Source organism: Octopus sinensis, linkage group LG3, assembly GCF_006345805.1.
Source record: "Octopus sinensis linkage group LG3, ASM634580v1, whole genome shotgun sequence".
Lineage (NCBI taxonomy): Eukaryota > Metazoa > Mollusca > Cephalopoda > Octopoda > Octopodidae > Octopus > Octopus sinensis.
Genome location: NC_042999.1, coordinates 91,363,521 through 91,382,356, shown reverse-complemented (window position 1 = coordinate 91,382,356; position 18,836 = coordinate 91,363,521). Strand labels below are relative to the sequence as shown.

The following is an 18,836-nucleotide window of genomic DNA, read 5'->3' as shown; positions in this document are numbered from 1 at the left end:
AACATTTCAACGTAAGCATTTCTCCTACTTTTGAACAATTAACAAGGACTATCCTAACTGAAAAACAGCCACTCTCCTTGTCCTGAGATACGTATGTATTATATTCCTACGTTTCATCATATCTTTGCTGTTCTCTCTTTCTTCATGCTTTCCTTCTGAGAAAAGACTTCATCTCGGATAGGTAATATGAATAAATATAAATGCTATATCAGAAGAAATTGATCTGTGTTCTCGTCGATGAGATATAAACCCCAAACCTCGCACAGGGATATTCTCAAAATAGACTACACACTTTGTCTCTTAGTAACTCTCCTTCTTCTGATGCGTACGTCGATAGGCCTATACTCTGTCGCATGAGTCTTTCACAGGATGTAATGCGTGTTTGTATGGCTGGTCCAACCGACAACCTTGCCGCACGCGTTCTCAATGTATCCGTTATGCATTTTATATTGTGCAGGTCACAGGTGCATCAGTGTTCTCTAAGTAAATAGTAATTTATTTAATCCTGAAATACTGAAATGCAAACATAAATTTCGCGATGAATATTCGAAAGATTGAACGTCTGTTAAAGAAGGGAAAACGTTGTTTTTGAAGCTGATTGCTGAATATGTAATTGTACATTTAATATTGAGCGCGCTGAGAAACACAGCATATAGAAATTGTAAAGCACAAATGATAGAGATTTTCCTCAAATTCCACAGATGATTCTAAAATAGTAGCTGCAGAAGTTGTAATGGCCTTCTACACTGTCCAGCATAATCAGTCATTTAGTTCGAATGATTAAATAAAATCACTTTTACAGGCAGTGTTTTCTAATTATGAAGACAAGTAAGTTTTAATGAACTAAGACGAAATATACTTCAATGATAATTTTAAAAATTGTAGTAGCTCCTCCATCCACTATTCCAGAGATTGTCAAAGGTCTAAATACCACTTCTTTTTACAGAATATTTATGGATACAAATAAGTACAAAGCAGAAAAAAAAATTTCCTATAAATGTGCCGTATTTTTTTCCTTAGAAAGAAAGATTTACTGATAAATTTATTACTAGTAAAACTGCTTCCAAGTGAGACTTAAGTAACTACATTAAGATTTTGCACGGTAAGTTTTACCGAGTTAAAAATTGGGCATGAAAAAATGCTTTTGATAGGGAAACGCAATAATAATTGGTCATTTGTCGTTATGTGTAAATATCATCAATAGAAATTCAAAACAAAGCATGAATGATTCCATGAATAGGAGTTGGGCTGTTCAACTCATATTCCGTACAGTTCTGCTCATTCGGCTGCTTTTCTTTCAGTTGATGTTGAAGTAACTGCGATGAAAATGATTTATCATATTTTTTGTATTTTTCTTCAGCATTCGTATTGTTCGAAGGATTTGTGTGATTTGGTTGCCGTTCAATAAATATCTTTCTGTTCACTCACATTCTAAAACGCATAGAATTTCCTCAGTGAGTGCAACGAAGCGAATATTTTCTTTATTGAAGCGCTGAAATTCTACAGTAATTCCATAGAAAAGAACCCGCAAATTCTTCTCGGTATTTTTTCAATAATCGATTGAGTGAAGCTTACTTATTTCTTATTCACAATTTTCATCATCTTTTTAACAATAGCATTGAGCAAACTTGAAACAGACCAAATACTGTTTTGGGTTACGCCATTGCTTAAAGAAACTCGTTAACTGTAAATGATAGATACAATGATAAGTTTATCCCTCTCCGTGTCAAGGCTTACCTAAATACTGACAACTTTACGTTTGAGCAGAAAAAAATTTGCCCTTTGAAGTGGATAATTATTATGACACTCTGATTGACTTGCAGAATAGATTTGTTGAAAAATTTTTAATGGTTTTTCCATAGGTCTTATCAAATACTCTTCCAACAAGGGGACAAGTTGACTCATCATATGTGCTGTTATTGAACAAGAAATGGAATGTAAAATCCCGAAGGTATGCAATGAAAATGGCAGACTCTTCTTCAACAAGCTTAAGTTAAAGAATAATTCTCAGAGTTACTAATTTTTATACATTCACTTATTTCGTCAGCATACCAACTCGTAATGTTTAAATGTTATGCGTTTTCTAGTTAAGAAGTGATCAATGGCTAAAAGAACGGAATAAGTAGGAAGCGGCTACAATATAATCCATGTTAGAATAGAAGTGGAACCTAGACCATCATTGTAAGGAATTTTATGATAAAGCTCTGCAACACAAGGATCTGTTAAGAAAGACAAATCATCCGAGAAATATAACTAAAGGTAAGAATATTTAAATAACCATATTGTACATGTCAAATAATTCTTTTACTTATTCTTTAAAAAACCATTAAGATTTTGCACGGAAAGTTAAAATTCATTTGAATTTAATTGTAACATTCCATATTTGTATTTTCCAAATCCAGCCACTCGAACTTAGACGTTCAACGTTTGTCACTTGGTTCGACCATAGTTTATACGCGAATTCACCATTTGAGATTAGAAAGGATTACATTTGTTGTGCCTTTGGTGTGAAAGGAGAAGGGCGCTTATTGTTCACACATAAGGAAGAGGATGAGATGGATTTTGCATGGTGATTTTGTATCTTGATGCTGTTGAAGGAGACTAAATTGACATGTCCTTAGTGGCAGAGTGTTTCAAAGCTTTTGATCTTTGAAGCTTTATATGTCAGCGTAAAGTCTCAATATTAACCCTTTCCTTTCTGTTTCCTAAAGTTAGATTTCAAAGAAATTAAACAAATCATAAAACTATCTTGGCAGTGCTAAATGCATCAGACATCGGCAAAGAAGTTCTATGAAATTCCGTCTAAACAAAGAACTTGATTAGGCCAAAATCCCCAACAATTCCTGTTAGAAAGTTACTCAGCCCATAGGTTCTCCTTAATACTTACATATGCCAGGATTTGCCTAGCTTAAAGAATATTCCTTGCATGCATAATAAAATAAATACGGTGTTAAATACAAAAATTAATGAAGGATGTTTTCGCATACCATCATTGTCGTTTTTCACGAAACCATACAGATACAGCTCTATGCTGGAAGCCATTATCCTAGGCTATATAAATCTTGGATGATCCTTATTGAAAAATTACATCGAATCCCTCACAATAACTGGAAATATATATGTCTTTCAATTATTTTGAGGTCACTGCAGATAGTGAAGACCTAAGATGCAGCTTCTTTAGCTTACACTAAATCTATATTGCCACCCGGTCATATTTCAGGAGATCCTTTACAGAAATATTTTGATATCAAATCTAGGATTCATTTAACACATCGACATTCGTATAAATACTTCATTTCTAAGGTGACAGAAGACGGAAACGGCTGACATTTTACAATTCCAGTACTCGGTCTGAGAAACTAACGTCACATAGATCCTATAAGGCTTAAGTACAGTTAAGGTTAGGAGCTGTGGAAGTTTAACTAATAATCAGTATTACCAGAAAAGTGAACAAGAACATTCTAACACATAGACTCACTGATGCAATGATACTGACAAATTCTACAGAAATATTTTGTAAATTAGAAGTGAGCCTCAAAATCTAGTGAAAATAAGACTAAAAAATATATCTTACGTTTAGAGGTACCACAATCAGGAGGAAGTGATTCTAAATATTGGAGGTCAGTTATTAGTGAAATTAAATGTTTTAATACTATTAACCACATCTTCAGTGATGAACGTTTTTGTGCTTTTAATATTTACATATACACTGCCTATGGATAAAGTTAATCTCCGACCGTCATTAAATATCTTAATCTTGAATATGTACATAGCATCTGGTTTGGAATACATTATTTCTAAACTAAACGTTTTCTTTATCTATTTTGGCACTTCTTCTTCTTCTTCTTCTTGCGAACCATGAACGACTGACTCCTAGGAATGTTCTTGCCTTTTCTCTTTTTACTCCAGTTTTGTACCGTTCTAGTACTAACTTCGATCTGGTAAACTGGTTTATTAGGAGCATGCCAAGTCCGCTTACAAGATGCTTTGTATTTACCATAATTTTGACAGCAATATGTGATATCAGGCAAATTCCAATAGGCGCTATCCCCTCTCACCCCACAATCACACTGTGCGTTCTTCCCTACATTGGCATTCCAACATATGATAAGAATATCCTTCCAGTCTGGAAAGGTACAACTGATACCTCCTCGAACTCAGTAAAATCAGACAACGAGCACTTGAAAAGAAATAAACAGAGGAATAACATCTCCTTCAGTGGAGAGAATGCAAATGGAGTAGGGCTCCTAGTACATCAAGAACTCTGTACTAGGGTGCCAACCAGTGCCCAGCACGAGCATGACCATTTTTTTCCTCTGCAGGCAAAACCCTTTTCAGTTTTACAGAGGTACAAAATCTACGCCTCAACGACAGAATATGACGATGAAGTTACTGAAAGAGCTTCAGTATATCAACAAAACAGATAGGAAGTACATTCTTATGATGCTCGATGACCAGAATGCCAATGTAGTGTGTTCGTTTCGACGCCGAATAACCGAAGAGTAACATGATAGAGGACACATGCAACAAGCTTTATTATCATAGTATTGTACTACCTTTCAACTTATATGAAAGATTCGTTGTTTCAGGTTGATTCAACACACGAAATTGTTCGTAGGTCCAATACACTTTTAATTAAAAATGTTCGCAGGCTATCGATTCCAATTCAGTGATTACGTACTTGCTCTATGATGGTAATAGTATATTGCATTCAACTTTTATGAAAGGTGATCAGATATATTGTTGTTGGCATCCTTTTTGTCTCTGGAGACAATGGAGTTGCGCATAAAACAATCTAGTCCGGCTTTTACATTCCATGTCCTAATACATCTGCTGTGGCTGTGTCGTCCTATCCTGGACAAGCACACCCTCTGGCAGGTGCCGCAAATGTAGCGAAGACTTTGCCTGACTGGTTGTAATGTCATAGTTTCTTGTTGACGTCTTTTCTTGTCTTTCCATGTCTCCTCTCTCTCTCTCTGTCTCTCCTTTGTGTTCCCTCTTTTATGGTACGTTGGCAATCTCCACGGTTGCTGGCAACTGCTTCCCAATTGCTAATATTGATGTTGCAAAACAAATTACAATCAAACTGAATGGATAGCAACCGTAAAAAAGTCTGACTAGTTTTTATTCCAAGTCTAATACTTATCATTTTAGTTCTCTATTTCGATGCATTAACTCATCATATAATAATTGAGTGTAATCGTTTTATTTCTCATAAAATCCGTTGAACGAATCAGTATATTACTGATGTATTTAATACTAGCAATATCGCCCGGCGTTGCTCGGGCTTGTAAGGGAAATAACTATATAAGCATTTTTAGTGAGTTATAGCAAAAAGATGCATTAAAAATGGAATAAAAATTATGGTAATTTTGGTGTCTTCAAGCCATGAAGTCGTTGTTCTAAAAGAACGCTGGTCTCCTAGACAACGCTTTACGACGTTGATTTCCTTACACTCCCTTCCCCACAGCTTCACGAGGGAGGGAAGAAGGGGGAGAAACAACACAGGTGCAGGTGTGACCGTGAACGCCAACTCCGCCGCCATCGACACACGAAAAAATTGGAAGAAATGGAAAAAAAAGATGTTAAATTATTTTTAAAATCGTAGACTCATCGTAGACGCGCGCTAATACCCAGACGGGCTCGATATTAATCACGACTATAAGATACCCAAATTTGGTTAAACTGCACCGCAAAATGTGGGAGTAGTTAGGAATCTAAATCGAAGGGGACAGACACTCACACAACTACAGGTTTATATATATAGACTAGCAGTATCGCCCGGCGTTGCTCGGGTTTGTAAGGGAAATAACTATATAAGCATTTTTAGAGAGTTACTTCCCTTATAGATGCCAATTCGGGCTTTCTTAGCCATTTCTGTTTTGGTGTCTTCAAGCCATGAAGTCGTTGTTCTAAAAGAACGCTGGTCTCCTTGACAACGCATTACGACGTTGATTTCTTTACACTCCCTTCCCCACAGCTTCACGAGGGAGGGAAGGGGGAGAAGCAAACAGGTGCAGCTGTGAGCGTGGACGCCAACTCCGCCGCCATCGACACACGAAAAATTATGCATTAAAATGGAATAAAAAATGATGTTAAATTATTTTTAAAATCGTAGACTCATCGTTGACGCGCGCTAATAGCCAGACGGGCTCGATATGAATCACGACTATAAGATACCCGAATTTGGTTAAACTGCACCGCAAAATGTGGGAGTAGTTAGGAATCTAAATCGAAGGGGACAGACACTCACACAACTAGAGTTTTATATATAGAGATATACCTTTAGGGCGACGTGCTGACGGAATCGTTTGCATGTCGAACAGAATGCTTAGCGGCATTTCTTCTGAGCTAAATCCCCCACCCCCACCCCACGAAATCGACTTTGCTTTTCATCCTTTAGAGATCGATAGAATAAGTAAAAGCTGAGCATTGAGGTCGATGTAATCGACTAGTTCCCTTCCCCAAAATTTCAGGCCTTGTGTCTATAGTAGAAAGGCTATTAATACAAACCGTTACGCTGCAGCCATTAAATCATATAGGTATTTTTAAGCAGGTAAGAAACATTTTATTGATAAAGAGTCTCTACTTTTACCTTATGCAAAATTTCTAGCTCAATTCAGTTTTAAATTAATAGTCGCATTTTCACGCTAGACCAGGAAAACAAATGAACATCATATTAGGATTGAGTATCGGGAGACGAGTACTTAGTGAATTTACGTGATGTTTTAACTTTTATGCTTCGTGTTTCTAAACTAGGTTTGATATAAAATCAAGATCAATAGGGGAAATGCCTACTCATTTGTTTAATAATTTACCATTTCAAAGCTATCATTCCCAGTGTTTATCTTTTAAATGCCTCAAACAAGACAGGTCGGCTAGCTGGCAAATATTAAATTTTATGTAAAATAATAAAGTGGAACTTTTGCATTTATTTCACATATCACCACACCATGCCCGCTGATATATACGCTCTTGAATTCATAAAAAAAAAATTATAAGTCGATCAAATAGATTCAGCGCCCCTTCATAAAATATGCTACAGACACACTTTAGTTTAACTTGTTTAATATTTTTTTCCAATACTTATCTATACATTTATTTCGAGTAACGATATAGAAATGATCTTCTACCATGTTGCACGAAGTGCTAGAAATAGCAGCTATATTTCCATCAAAACACACCCTACTACTTTATATGAGGATCATTTAATAATGAGGTCCTGGGTACACACTACCTGATTTTAAAATATGCGATGGTTACGGTAGGAATTTGTTTTCATCATAGCTCGGCTCAATCTGGAGTGATCGGTGATACCGATACAACAACAAACCTTCAAGACTGCGAAAAAACTTCTATGCAGGCTCTCCACTTCGAAAAAAACAAACAGTTAAATGTTCTCTACACTCATCTTTAAAAAGAAAAGGACAGGTTAGATAATTTAGAACTAGATATCTTAAAAGATGGTATGGTAACGACGGAAATGACATTAATTATAAACATACACGATCAGAATTCACTAGCAACAAACATGTGCTCTCAAATATCGTTGAGATGTTCCGGTTGCGCATGTCATGTGGTAACACTTTAACCGGTGTTTTCCTTTAACCGATACAAACTTAGTTGTTATAAAAGTAATCGGCATGTGTTAAATATATTTTTTTACGAAGTATATCTAATCCCTGAATAACCGTGAGTAGTAGAACACTGGCTCTTTATTACATATGTCATGTTTGAGTGGATATGAGACTTATTTACTATATAATTTACCCTTTTATTATATGTTAGGTACTTCTACGTGTTGAACACGTGGAGTAAACACTGGAGTTGGCTCAGTATTACTTTCACTCAACATAAATTTTCTTCTTGCCATAAATCTCTTTCATTCATTGTTTTCTTATGTCCTTTACAAATATATTTTTTTCTCTTCACGTGATTTTTATTTATAACGCTACGTCATTACCGAAGATTGGGTGTTCGGAATTGATTGAGTTACCTTCCTGGTATTATCTTTCGATTTCCTCCAACCCAACGAGAGATCCAATGTGTGGTCGTTCGAGCTCCTTGAAATAGCTACCAAAAAATCGCCCTCATACTATACCTGGCCGCCTTGAAAAAAAGGACACTGGATAATGCAGTCTTTGATACATAATGCTCAACTGTCGGGACGTGATGGCCACAGTTGGAACGCTCATAGATATGCTGTCAGCGCTAATTTGCTTTAAAACATCTAGAATTTCTAGCAGTCCGTTCTATTTAATTGCAGGCAATCTTTCATTTTTCTTACAGTCAAGTAGAAACAGCCTAATTGCAATTAAGCACCATTAAATTAATAACAAATTGTTGGGTGTGTTTGCTCTGAATGTTTAAGATGTAGGGAGGAGGATGTGCCGATCGTACGCATTTAACTGCTTGTCTAATAAAATGATCTTGCTAAATACCAGAGTATTTAATGCTATTCTGCTATGTATGTGTTTATTATTTTATTGCTTCGACACCAAATCTTAATACTAATAAGAGTATTTAATAAATGAACCGACTCATCACTTAGGTTGAAAAATGCCATTGGGAAAGATATGAATCTCATACTTAACCACTACAAGATTGCAAATTGTTTTTGGTATTTGCGTATGTTCTGTCTGGGGCTGATGACTGTGAAAAGAAAATAATTTTAAAACACTGAGAAATTATAAATAATGTGTTTAAAGGGTTATTTAGATGAGTTGCTGGACTGATTAGTTTGTGTTTCTAATAGAACTGCTTTATTATGGTTAATATATATAATCATCGTTTCATATCAGCTTACCTTGATAGATTTTGCAACTCAAATCAACTACTTTGTCTTATGTTGTCTTTGAGACTCAAATTTTAATATCTGACCTCACAACTTGCCTTCACCAAGTCTTGCTTTCTCCATCACCACAACAGCATCATCCACCATCATCTAATTACTTAGTATAACTTGAAAATAATAAAAAGAAACATTCTCAAGTCTAATATTAATACATTCTGTTAAAAGCTTAGGTATTTGGGTTTCAAAAATTAATCAAATATGCCAATTGCGCAGTCAGCTATGGAGCACTTAGATTCCATTTTTTAGACATAATTCCAGCAACAGATATTCTCTTAAACCCCAGAAGCTCCTGCCTAGAATTTTGGTCTTTACATCAATCATAACAATGGCATATAACAATGTTTCCCAACATATTTCCTCCAGGCTCCAAAATAACTTTCCAGAAAGAATGTATGCTCCACTGGTGGTTGGAAAAAAAGTCATTTTATTTTTAATATTTCATAATATACTTTCTTTAAAGAAATATCTGCACTAATGTATTAGAATAGTGCAAACAGTCATCACACTGTATGCGTGGTTGGAGGGATTGGTTTGGCTAGGCCGAATATAGGTGTAGTATGTTTGTGGCAGGAAAAAAATTTGGCGTCGCAGGCTCCATGTTGGAAACCACTTGTATATAACCTTTCTTTTTTCTTTATGATACATTTTATGAATGAAGAACATTGTTGGTTGTTTTCAATGGGTCAATCACTAGTTCACTGCACTTTTGATGAAAGTGACAGCAGTGCTTGTGTAACCCAGCCAGAATAAATACCACAAGGTATTTGTATCTGCTCTGGTTTTATTAGTTTTCTCACCATTATACATCTGCAAAATACACACGCTCAGATATATTGCCACTTTCCACTTGATTTTTCTCTTCTATGTGGTTAATGATGAATGCCTTGAACAACTCAAGTCTATGGTAGATGACACATGCCCAATACACAACTCTGTAGGATCAAACCTGGAACCAAGCAGTTATGAAACAAATATCAGGACCACATAATCATGTGGGCACAAAGTTCTGGATGTATTTTGTCTTTCGTTCTGCATTGAGAACATTGCTATACATTGCTGATAGGTAGATGTTTATTTTGTAGAGCATATATTTGCATGAACCATCTTAGGTAGACAGATATACTGTGACAAAATGCAAAAACTAGCTGTTACTGTGAAAGACACGAGAAATTGAATAAAAATACTCTTGTATTTGAAATTTACTCTAAATCATCATCGTCGTTTAATGTCCGCTTTCCATGCTAGCATGGGTTGGACGGTTCAACTGGGGTCTGGGAAGCCAGAAGGCTCCGTGAGTGTAGTGGGTGCTTTTTACGTGCCACCGGTACAGGTGCCAGACGAGGCTGGCAAATGGCCATGATCGGATGGTGCTTTTTACATAATTAAAAATATTGGGAAAAAAACACATGAAACCAAGACATAGAAGGTAGCCTTTTCTGTTCAACAGGCTTCAAACTAAAGGTTTTGGTCATGAATGTGTAATATACTGAGAATATATTCTGGGAAAAACAGGACTCTCATTCAGTTGATACGTTGTCTTCAGAAGTAAAAGATTCTAAGAAATTCCTTTAGATTAAGAAAAATGAAAATAAAGAATGAGCAATGGAAACAAGTTTAAATGAGAGTTGAAGATTTGTAGTTTGGCTCAAAACATTTTCGTATTGTTTCAGAATCTTTTGCATACTGGTAAACATAGAAATGGGTCTAACAGACAGATTTATTGCTTCTTCTTTCTGTGCTTGATGACTTATTTCTTGCTAAAGTTATTTAATTTGCTTCTTCATGAGAAAATAATAAACAATTCCTTATTTAGGGTAGTCAAAAGCTCTGTTCCCCCTAATGCAACAGCATGTCTAATTTGACTAGTTCCAATTTTTGTCTCTAGTAATTTTCTTTCTTTTACAGCTGGTATTTTAAACTGTGATATTTTAAAATGACTCGCAAGAAAATTGATAACCGTATCAAAACACTAATTGAGAATGGTGTGGCTAAAAAACATCGCACTATGTTTGTTGTGGTTGCTGATCAAGGACATGACCAGGTATAGTGTTTCACATATATTCTCTCTCTCTCTTATCCCTAAGTAAAAGTACTTAGTACAAAATATAGGGCATATGTATTTTGGGTAAAAAGGTTATCCTAAAAATCTGAAGCTAACAATTTGAGGGTTACACCTGAAACTTAATCTTTAATCAGTCACAGCTGAAGTAGGTCTTCTTTATCCTGATTTGATGTCTCACTTTAATCATCATTTTTCATGTCTTCATTTTCTATATTTGCATGGGCTGGATGAGAATTATTCAGGCAGTTTTTATGATTAGATACATTTCCTGTTACCGACTCTTATTTTTCAAGCAGATACTTTTTATTCTACTGGACAAGTTGTATGTGATGAACACAAACATCATGCTCAAGAATTCTCAATATAAAGATGGGCAGGCAAACATGCACACATGTATGTTATGTGTGTGTATGTATGTATACAAATATGCACATACAAGCATACTCGTGTGCATATAAATACGCACACACATATATACATAGGTGCAGGCATGTCTTTGTGGTTAAGAAGCTTTCTTCCCTACCACTTACACAAGATGCCATACAATGGCATCTTGGGCAAGTGTCTTGTACTGTAATCCTGGCCAGCCACAGCCTGTGAGGTGGATTTGGTTGACAGAAATTGAAAAAAGCCTATTCTGTATATATATATATATATATATTATATATATATATATATATATATATATATATATAGTGTGTATGTGTCTGCATATGTTACATTGTCTTGACATTAATAGTTGTAAACAAGCATCACCATTATACAACGTGTCTTTTGTTTCCACTCTTTTGTGAAAATATGCTAGGCTATAGGGAAATATCTTACTTGGAAACAACCTTGTATTGGTTACAGGAAAGGTATCGGTCCATAGAAAATCTGTCTCAGTGAATTCCACCCAGTATACATGAACATAGGATTGTAGACATAAATATCATGACAATATTTGTGAAGAATACTTGATATAATATTGATGCATTTCCTGTTCCAGATTGTTGTACTCCATCATATGTTAACAAAGGCCGAGGTAAAAGCCAGACCTTCCGTGTTGTGGTGTTATAAAAAGGAACTTGGTTTCTCTTCGTAAGTAATTTTGCACTTTAACCCATTCATTAATAACTCATCTGAGACTCTGATACGATCTATGATAGAAAACCTCTCATCTTCAATTGTTTGTTTAAATAAAGACTTTCCATTTTAATTTAAGCAAAAACCTTTTTCTTAAGTGATATCCCAAACACCAGATTAATATTGGTTTTTGATTTAGGCACAAGGCCAACAATATTAAGTGGAAGGAGTTGATTACGTCAACCCCAATGTACTTTACCGGTACTTTATCAACCTTGAGAGGGCAAAAGAGAAAGTTAACTTCAATAGGATTTGAACATGAAATATAAAGCACTGGAACAAATACTTCCAAGCATTTGTTCCAACACTAATAATTCTGCCATTTTGCCTCCTTCAATCAGCAGATTAATTATAAAATCATGAATTGTGTTATCAAAGCCTTCTAAATTCTTGTTTATTTTCAAAATTAATTGGAACAGATAAGCCGTGTATTTCATTTAAAATAGTCATAAAATGGTTAATTTCCTAACACTGTAAAGGAAGAATGAAATTTAACTTAGCTGTTTGGACTAAGAAGCAAGTCCTTAAAATCCTTGAAAACACATTGGATGGATTTGTGGGTCTTTGTATATTGTTGAAGCAGTTCTTACAGATTGGATGCTTACTAATCGCTCAACTTTTGAAAAGCAATAGGAAGTTGTTACATCAGCCAGGTAGACTGTGGCAAGCAGCTTCAACTACTACACTCTCCCTTTCCAACCCTGTGCCTATGCTAGAAACAATTACTACTTTATAAATGAAAGAATGTCTGCTTTATCTGGTAGAAATAAGTAGCAGTCAAATCTTCTGTTTAATCATATTGTTCTGTCTTAAATGAAGGACACATTGGATAATGTAGTCCTTGATACAAACTGCATGGAAAATAGGGAACAAAATGTTTGTGTTTAGAATACCTCTGATAAATCTGATCTGGGTCTAAACAGCAGTAACATCATAGTATATTTAAATATTATCTATTTTCTTTACACGCTATATATGCCCGAATTAAAAGAGATAGAAATATAATTTCTCAGAACTAGATATGTTGGTTTGCTGGTATTATTGTAATTTTGGATTTCTCACATCATATTTGGCCACCTTTTTGAATTCAGTGTTCTTATCATTCATGGACATGCTTCTAGCATAAAATAACAATACAACACTCATGACTTTTGGAAATGTTTTTTCTCTCCTGACATGCCTATGCACCCTTTTCTTTTCCCGACTTTTCCACTTTTTGTTTTCTTCTTTGTACTATGCATGCACTTGCCTATCATTGCAGTCTTTCTTACTTGTCTTATTACTGCTTTGTGCCTCCTTTTTAACCATTTTCTGACAGTGCTCCTGAGCACTATACAATAAGCTCATTTTTATATTAAAAAAAATATGTCAATATTCATCACATTTTAGCTGTTCTGTTATAGACATGTTTCATTAATAATTGAGTCACTTTCATTCAAGCACTCCTTTTCTTGTCACCTATAGTGTGTTCACTACCATAGACGTTGCAATAACCACTACACACACATTGATGGTCTTCTGAAATTCTCTTCCTGCTGGAGTGTTTCTGGTAGCCATGAGTATGCAACTACTTTCAAGAGGAACACAAACTGTGTTGATTACACTGATCTCAGTTATAGACTACAAGTTGTTTAATAATTAAACTTGGTTGTTCATCTATCACAGTGATCATCATTTAACATCTGCTTTTCATGCTAGAATTGGTTATAAACCCTCTCAGTACACATAATCTTGTTCTTTGAATTCTTGTGAAGTTCTTGGTACTTATTGGTCTTGTTTGTCTTACAGACATGGTCACAAAAAACGTATGCGCAAGATGCAAAAAAAGATAAAGACTGGTCGTATTGCAACAATGTCTGAGAAAGATGCTGATGCTTTTGAGTTGTTCTTGGCATCAACCAACATCCGTTACTGTTATTACAAGGAGACTCATAAAATTCTTGGCAACACTTATGGCATGTGTGTTCTTCAGGTAACTACTTTCTTCTTCTTTTGTAAAGATCATTACATCACTTCTTGAAAGAATTTGTCAAATGTTTGAAACATGGATATGGCCCAGGTGTTGGAAAAATTAGGAAATACAAAATTAATCTATACGATTAGCTATGAAATTTCCTATATGATAAGTAATGGAATGTGCCATATAATATCAGACTATATTGGAGCTCAACAAATTCAGTATTCTAGCTAAATGCCCTGCATCCAGTAATTCTCTTTATAACATTATCATTATTTAATGTCCGTTTTCCATGCTAGCATGGATTAGACGATTCGACCGGGGTCTGGTAAGCCATGGAGGCTGTACCAGGCTCTAATCTGATTTGGCAGTGTTTCTACAGCTGGATGCTCTTCCTAACGCCAACCACTCCATGAGTGTAGTGGGTGTTTTTTACATGCCACCAGCACAGGGGCCAGGGCGGGCTGGCAAACGGCCACGATTGGTTGGTGCTTTTATGTGTCACCAACACGGACGCCAGTCAGGCAGCACTGGCATAGAATATTCTCACTGAGCTTTAGATGCTGGAGCTAAATCAGTAAACTGATCTATGGTTCCTTATGTGACATCTTATTTAGGATGCTTCTGACTTTGACTGAAGATTGTTTCTGGCCATCCATTCATTTTTCTATGTCTTGGAGGGGCTACTGTTGTTGAGCTATCTGCTGTTATACAATGATAACTGTAATCTTCTGTTATGGTTGATAAAGATTTAACCCATTTGATTCCACCACATCTGCAACTGTCCTGGTTCTATGAAACGAACTAATTTTTTTCAAATGATCTAAATCAAAACCTTCTCTCAGTACTTTATTAGCTTTATAATGACAGTTATTTTACTGAGTTTTTTTTTTCATTAATTTCAAAATTAAAACAAAACAAATGTTGGCTGTTTCAACCAAAGTATGGTAACAAAAGAGTTTATCCAGTAATATTAACATCAACAATGGTAACCATAATTCAATTCCCTATGTATTATTTTCTCAGGATTTTGAAGCTTTGACTCCAAATCTTTTGGCTCGTACTGTAGAAACTGTTGAAGGAGGTGGCTTAATTGTGATCTTACTGCGAACAATGAAATCTTTAAAACAGCTATACACAATGACAATGGTAAGTGCACACATACAATTCTTACTGATGCTGCATGTATCTACCCTGGGGAAAGGGATTCTTTTTTTTTTTCTTGTTGTAAGTATTGTCTTTTAGAAGTGCATTCCATAGTTTCTAGAGCTTATTGTTATTGCAAATGTCTGTGTTTATCTCTAATTGTCTGTTTATAAAATCTATAGACATACAACAACGAGGGTGGGCTATAAAGCATTGTACTTAAGTGTGTGTGTTTGTAAGTGTCCATGTCCATGTAATGTATAATGCAACAAAAATACTACTTTAGTAACATTATATGCTTTGATTTCCGGTCAACAGGATGTTCATTCAAGATTCAGGACAGAATCACATCAGGAAGTCACAGGTCGCTTTAATGAAAGGTATTCTATGTTCTTTGCTTTGTATATGTGTCTATATGTCTTAGAGAAATCTCTTGTTATCCAATAAGATAATTACCAATTCACTAATTATTATTTATCTGTCTGTCTGTCTGTCTTTATCATCATCCCCATCATCATCATGCATCTGTTTTCCATGTTGGCATGAATTGGATGGTTTAATTGAAAACTGGTAAGCTGGGGAGCTGCACCAGGTTCCGATCTGATTTAGCATGGTTTCTATGGCTGGATGCCCTTCCTAACACCAACCACTCCAAGAGTGTAGTGGGTGCTTTTTTCATTCCACCAGCACAAGTGCCATTGATGTGATACTAGCTTTGGCCATGACTATGCTCTCACTTGGCTTGACAGGTCTTCTCAAGCATGGTATATTACAAAAGGTCTTGGTTACCAGTCACTGCCTCCATGAGGCCCAACACTCGAACACTGTTTTTTACATGCCACTGGCATGGGTACCAGTCACACAGCACTGGCATCTGTCTGGTCTTCTTAAGCACAGCATATTGCCCAACATTCAAAGGATGCTTTTTACATGCCAGTCACACAACACTGGCATCAGCCACAACTATGATCTTACTTGGCTTGACAGGCCTTCTCAAGCATGGCTTATCGCCAAAAGTCTGACTCCTTTGGCATTGCCTCCACGACACCCAACATTCAAAGATCATACTTCACCACTTTGTCCCATGTCTTCCTGGGTCTACCTCTTCCACAGGTTCCCTCCACTGTTAGAGAGTGGCACTTGTTTACACAGCTGTTCACATCCATATGTATCACATGACCATACCAGCACAGTCTATCTTGCATTCCATATCTGATGCATCTTATGTCCAATTTTTCTCTCAAGACGTTTACACTGTTGTGCATGCACACTGACATTACACATCCAGCAAAGCATGCTAGCTTCATTTCTTACAAGACTACATATGTCCTTGGTGGTCACAGCCCATGTTTCACTGCTATGTAGCATGGCTGTTCACAGACAAGCATCATACAATCTGCCTTTCACTTTGAGAGAGAGAGAGAGATCCTTTGTTAGCAGCAGAGGCAGAAGCTCTCTGAACTTTTTCCAGCCTATTCTTATTCTAGCAGCTATGCTCTTGGAGCATCCACCCCCATTACTGACTTGGTCGCCTAGGTAACAGAAGCTATCGACTACTAGTTTTCCTCCTTGACATTTGATGGAGTCTATTATCTGTACATTTTTAATGTTAATTGTACCTGAACACCTTCCAAATACAAAAACTATTTTCCCTATTAACTTTCATCTAATATTGCTGCACCTCTTATGTGTCCATAACTTACACTGGATACTTGTTATGGAGTTTCTACCTATGCCTTTTCTGCAGATCAAGCAGGGCCATCTACCTGAAAGGATTTGTGATTTGTCTGCTCTCCTACTTACTAAGATTTTAGTTTTTGCTTTGATTCTAGGCCTTACTTCCATGTCTGAAATTTCTCTCTATATACATATGAGTGTGTGTATGTGTGCTGCTTTCTATTGAATCTTAGTAATTTAGAGAGATTTTGGTTAAGATTCAGTGTGGGATATCACTTTGAAAGACAGATTTATAGACAACAGTAAAAAATTACGGTTTCCCAATCACCTCTGTCTATGTTTATCTTATCAACTTGTTTGTTATTTTTTTTAACAAAGAAACTATGTATGTTAGTTTGCTCTGAAAAGAGGATCTGAAAATGTTTGACATTTCTTACTAATTCACTTCATAATTTGCTTTTACTGTATTGGCTCTTACTGTCACATATTACTATTGATTCCCTTCAGTTCTAGAAATCATGGATCATTAACAAGTGAATCAGTAAGACTATGTATATATTTGTTTCATTGCTTTTCCCTAACCTTTATTGTTCTTTTGTCTAGATTTCTGCTGTCTCTTACCACATGCAGCCAGTGTTTGGTCATTGACAACCAATACAACATCTTACCTTTGTCATCTCTAACATCTACTGTCACTCCTTTGCCTAAGTTGTCCAAGGTAATTCATATTTGTTTCCTACTTTACCCCTTCATTTGATGCCATCACTGTGTCTTCCTCTTTCGTTTATTTCATTATGAATTACAGCTGCATATACCTAAGTCCTTCGATAACTAATGTGATAGATTTATGACTATCACAATTAGATAATTAGCCACAGTGATTTTCCACATAGTACTACCTGTGATGCTTAATTAATGTAACTAATTGTCTCACTTATTTGCTGCTCAGCTGTGGCTGACATTGGCCTGCCCAATGTATTGGCCAAATTTACCTCAGCTAATATAATGTCTTAATAACGGACCACATGCTTTAAATCTTAACTTTAGAACATAGACTATCATGAAGATAGAAAGGTTTTAGCTAAAGCACTTATCGTTTAGTTCCATTTAGTTAGCTACCACTATATAATAAGATTATCTGAGGCAAGTTAGTCAGGGATAAGTGCTCAGAAGGCATACATGGTTGACAGATCATGAATACTGTCCCTTCAAGGAATTAAATGTACACTCAATCACAAACATATAGCTACTTCAATTCAACAATATACAAAGTACAACACTGGAAGACCAAGACCTTTTCTTGCATTTTCAAGATAAGCACAAATCTTACAAAAATAGGAACATTGATTGGGTTTAAGATTTTTGTGTGAGGAATTAGGTTGTAGCATAGCCAAGTCAAACTTGTTTGATTACCCATTTCGGTTATCATTATTACTAAAATATTGGGATATATCAAAGGTGGTTATATAATGAATTGGATGTATAAAATTGAATTCTCTTCTCCTCACATACCTTGATTGTTACTATACCAACCCATTCATGATTACTTCTTGAACAAGTAATAGAGCCTCTTCATAATCATGCAACTTGCTTGTAGTTCAGTTTCCCTCACATCATATCTCACAATCTAATAAAAAAAAAAATATTTAAAAATCCCACTCCACAACATGACTGCCACACATAGCCAAACTAATAAATTACCATCTTCTACATTTCTATATAGTGCTTGGTCTCTAGAGGTCAACAACTGAGTTTCATTTGTCTCATTATTATTTTTATTTTTCAGGAAGAATCTCTCAGTCAATCTGAACGTGAATTGGTAGCTTTAAAAGAATCCTTGCAAGATACTCAACCTGTTGGTGCAATCATCAATTGTGCCCGAACTTTAGATCAAGTAAGAAATTTTTTTCTGCTATTTAATCATAATTAAGATTATGTCATAAACGTCCTTTAAAAACAGATTATATCATAAACGTCTTCTGAAACAGCAGGGACTGTACTAATCTATATTGTTG

General features: G+C 35.7%; 1 protein-coding gene across 1 annotated transcript in view; it reads left to right on the top strand.

The window, feature by feature from the left end:
- The first annotated feature begins 7,592 nt into the window (after nucleotides 1-7,592).
- The window catches only part of LOC115209270 (RNA cytidine acetyltransferase), a 43,701-nt gene continuing 32,457 nt past the window's right edge, over nucleotides 7,593-18,836 (top strand). Inside the window, exons 1-8 of the mRNA XM_029777574.2 lie at nucleotides 7,593-7,692; nucleotides 10,760-10,895; nucleotides 11,905-11,996; nucleotides 13,830-14,013; nucleotides 15,025-15,147; nucleotides 15,463-15,524; nucleotides 17,425-17,539; nucleotides 18,608-18,715. Of these exons, the coding sequence (XP_029633434.1) occupies nucleotides 10,788-10,895; nucleotides 11,905-11,996; nucleotides 13,830-14,013; nucleotides 15,025-15,147; nucleotides 15,463-15,524; nucleotides 17,425-17,539; nucleotides 18,608-18,715 (792 nt within the window). The 5' untranslated portion in view covers nucleotides 7,593-7,692; nucleotides 10,760-10,787. The remainder of the gene's footprint in view (nucleotides 7,693-10,759; nucleotides 10,896-11,904; nucleotides 11,997-13,829; nucleotides 14,014-15,024; nucleotides 15,148-15,462; nucleotides 15,525-17,424; nucleotides 17,540-18,607; nucleotides 18,716-18,836) is intronic.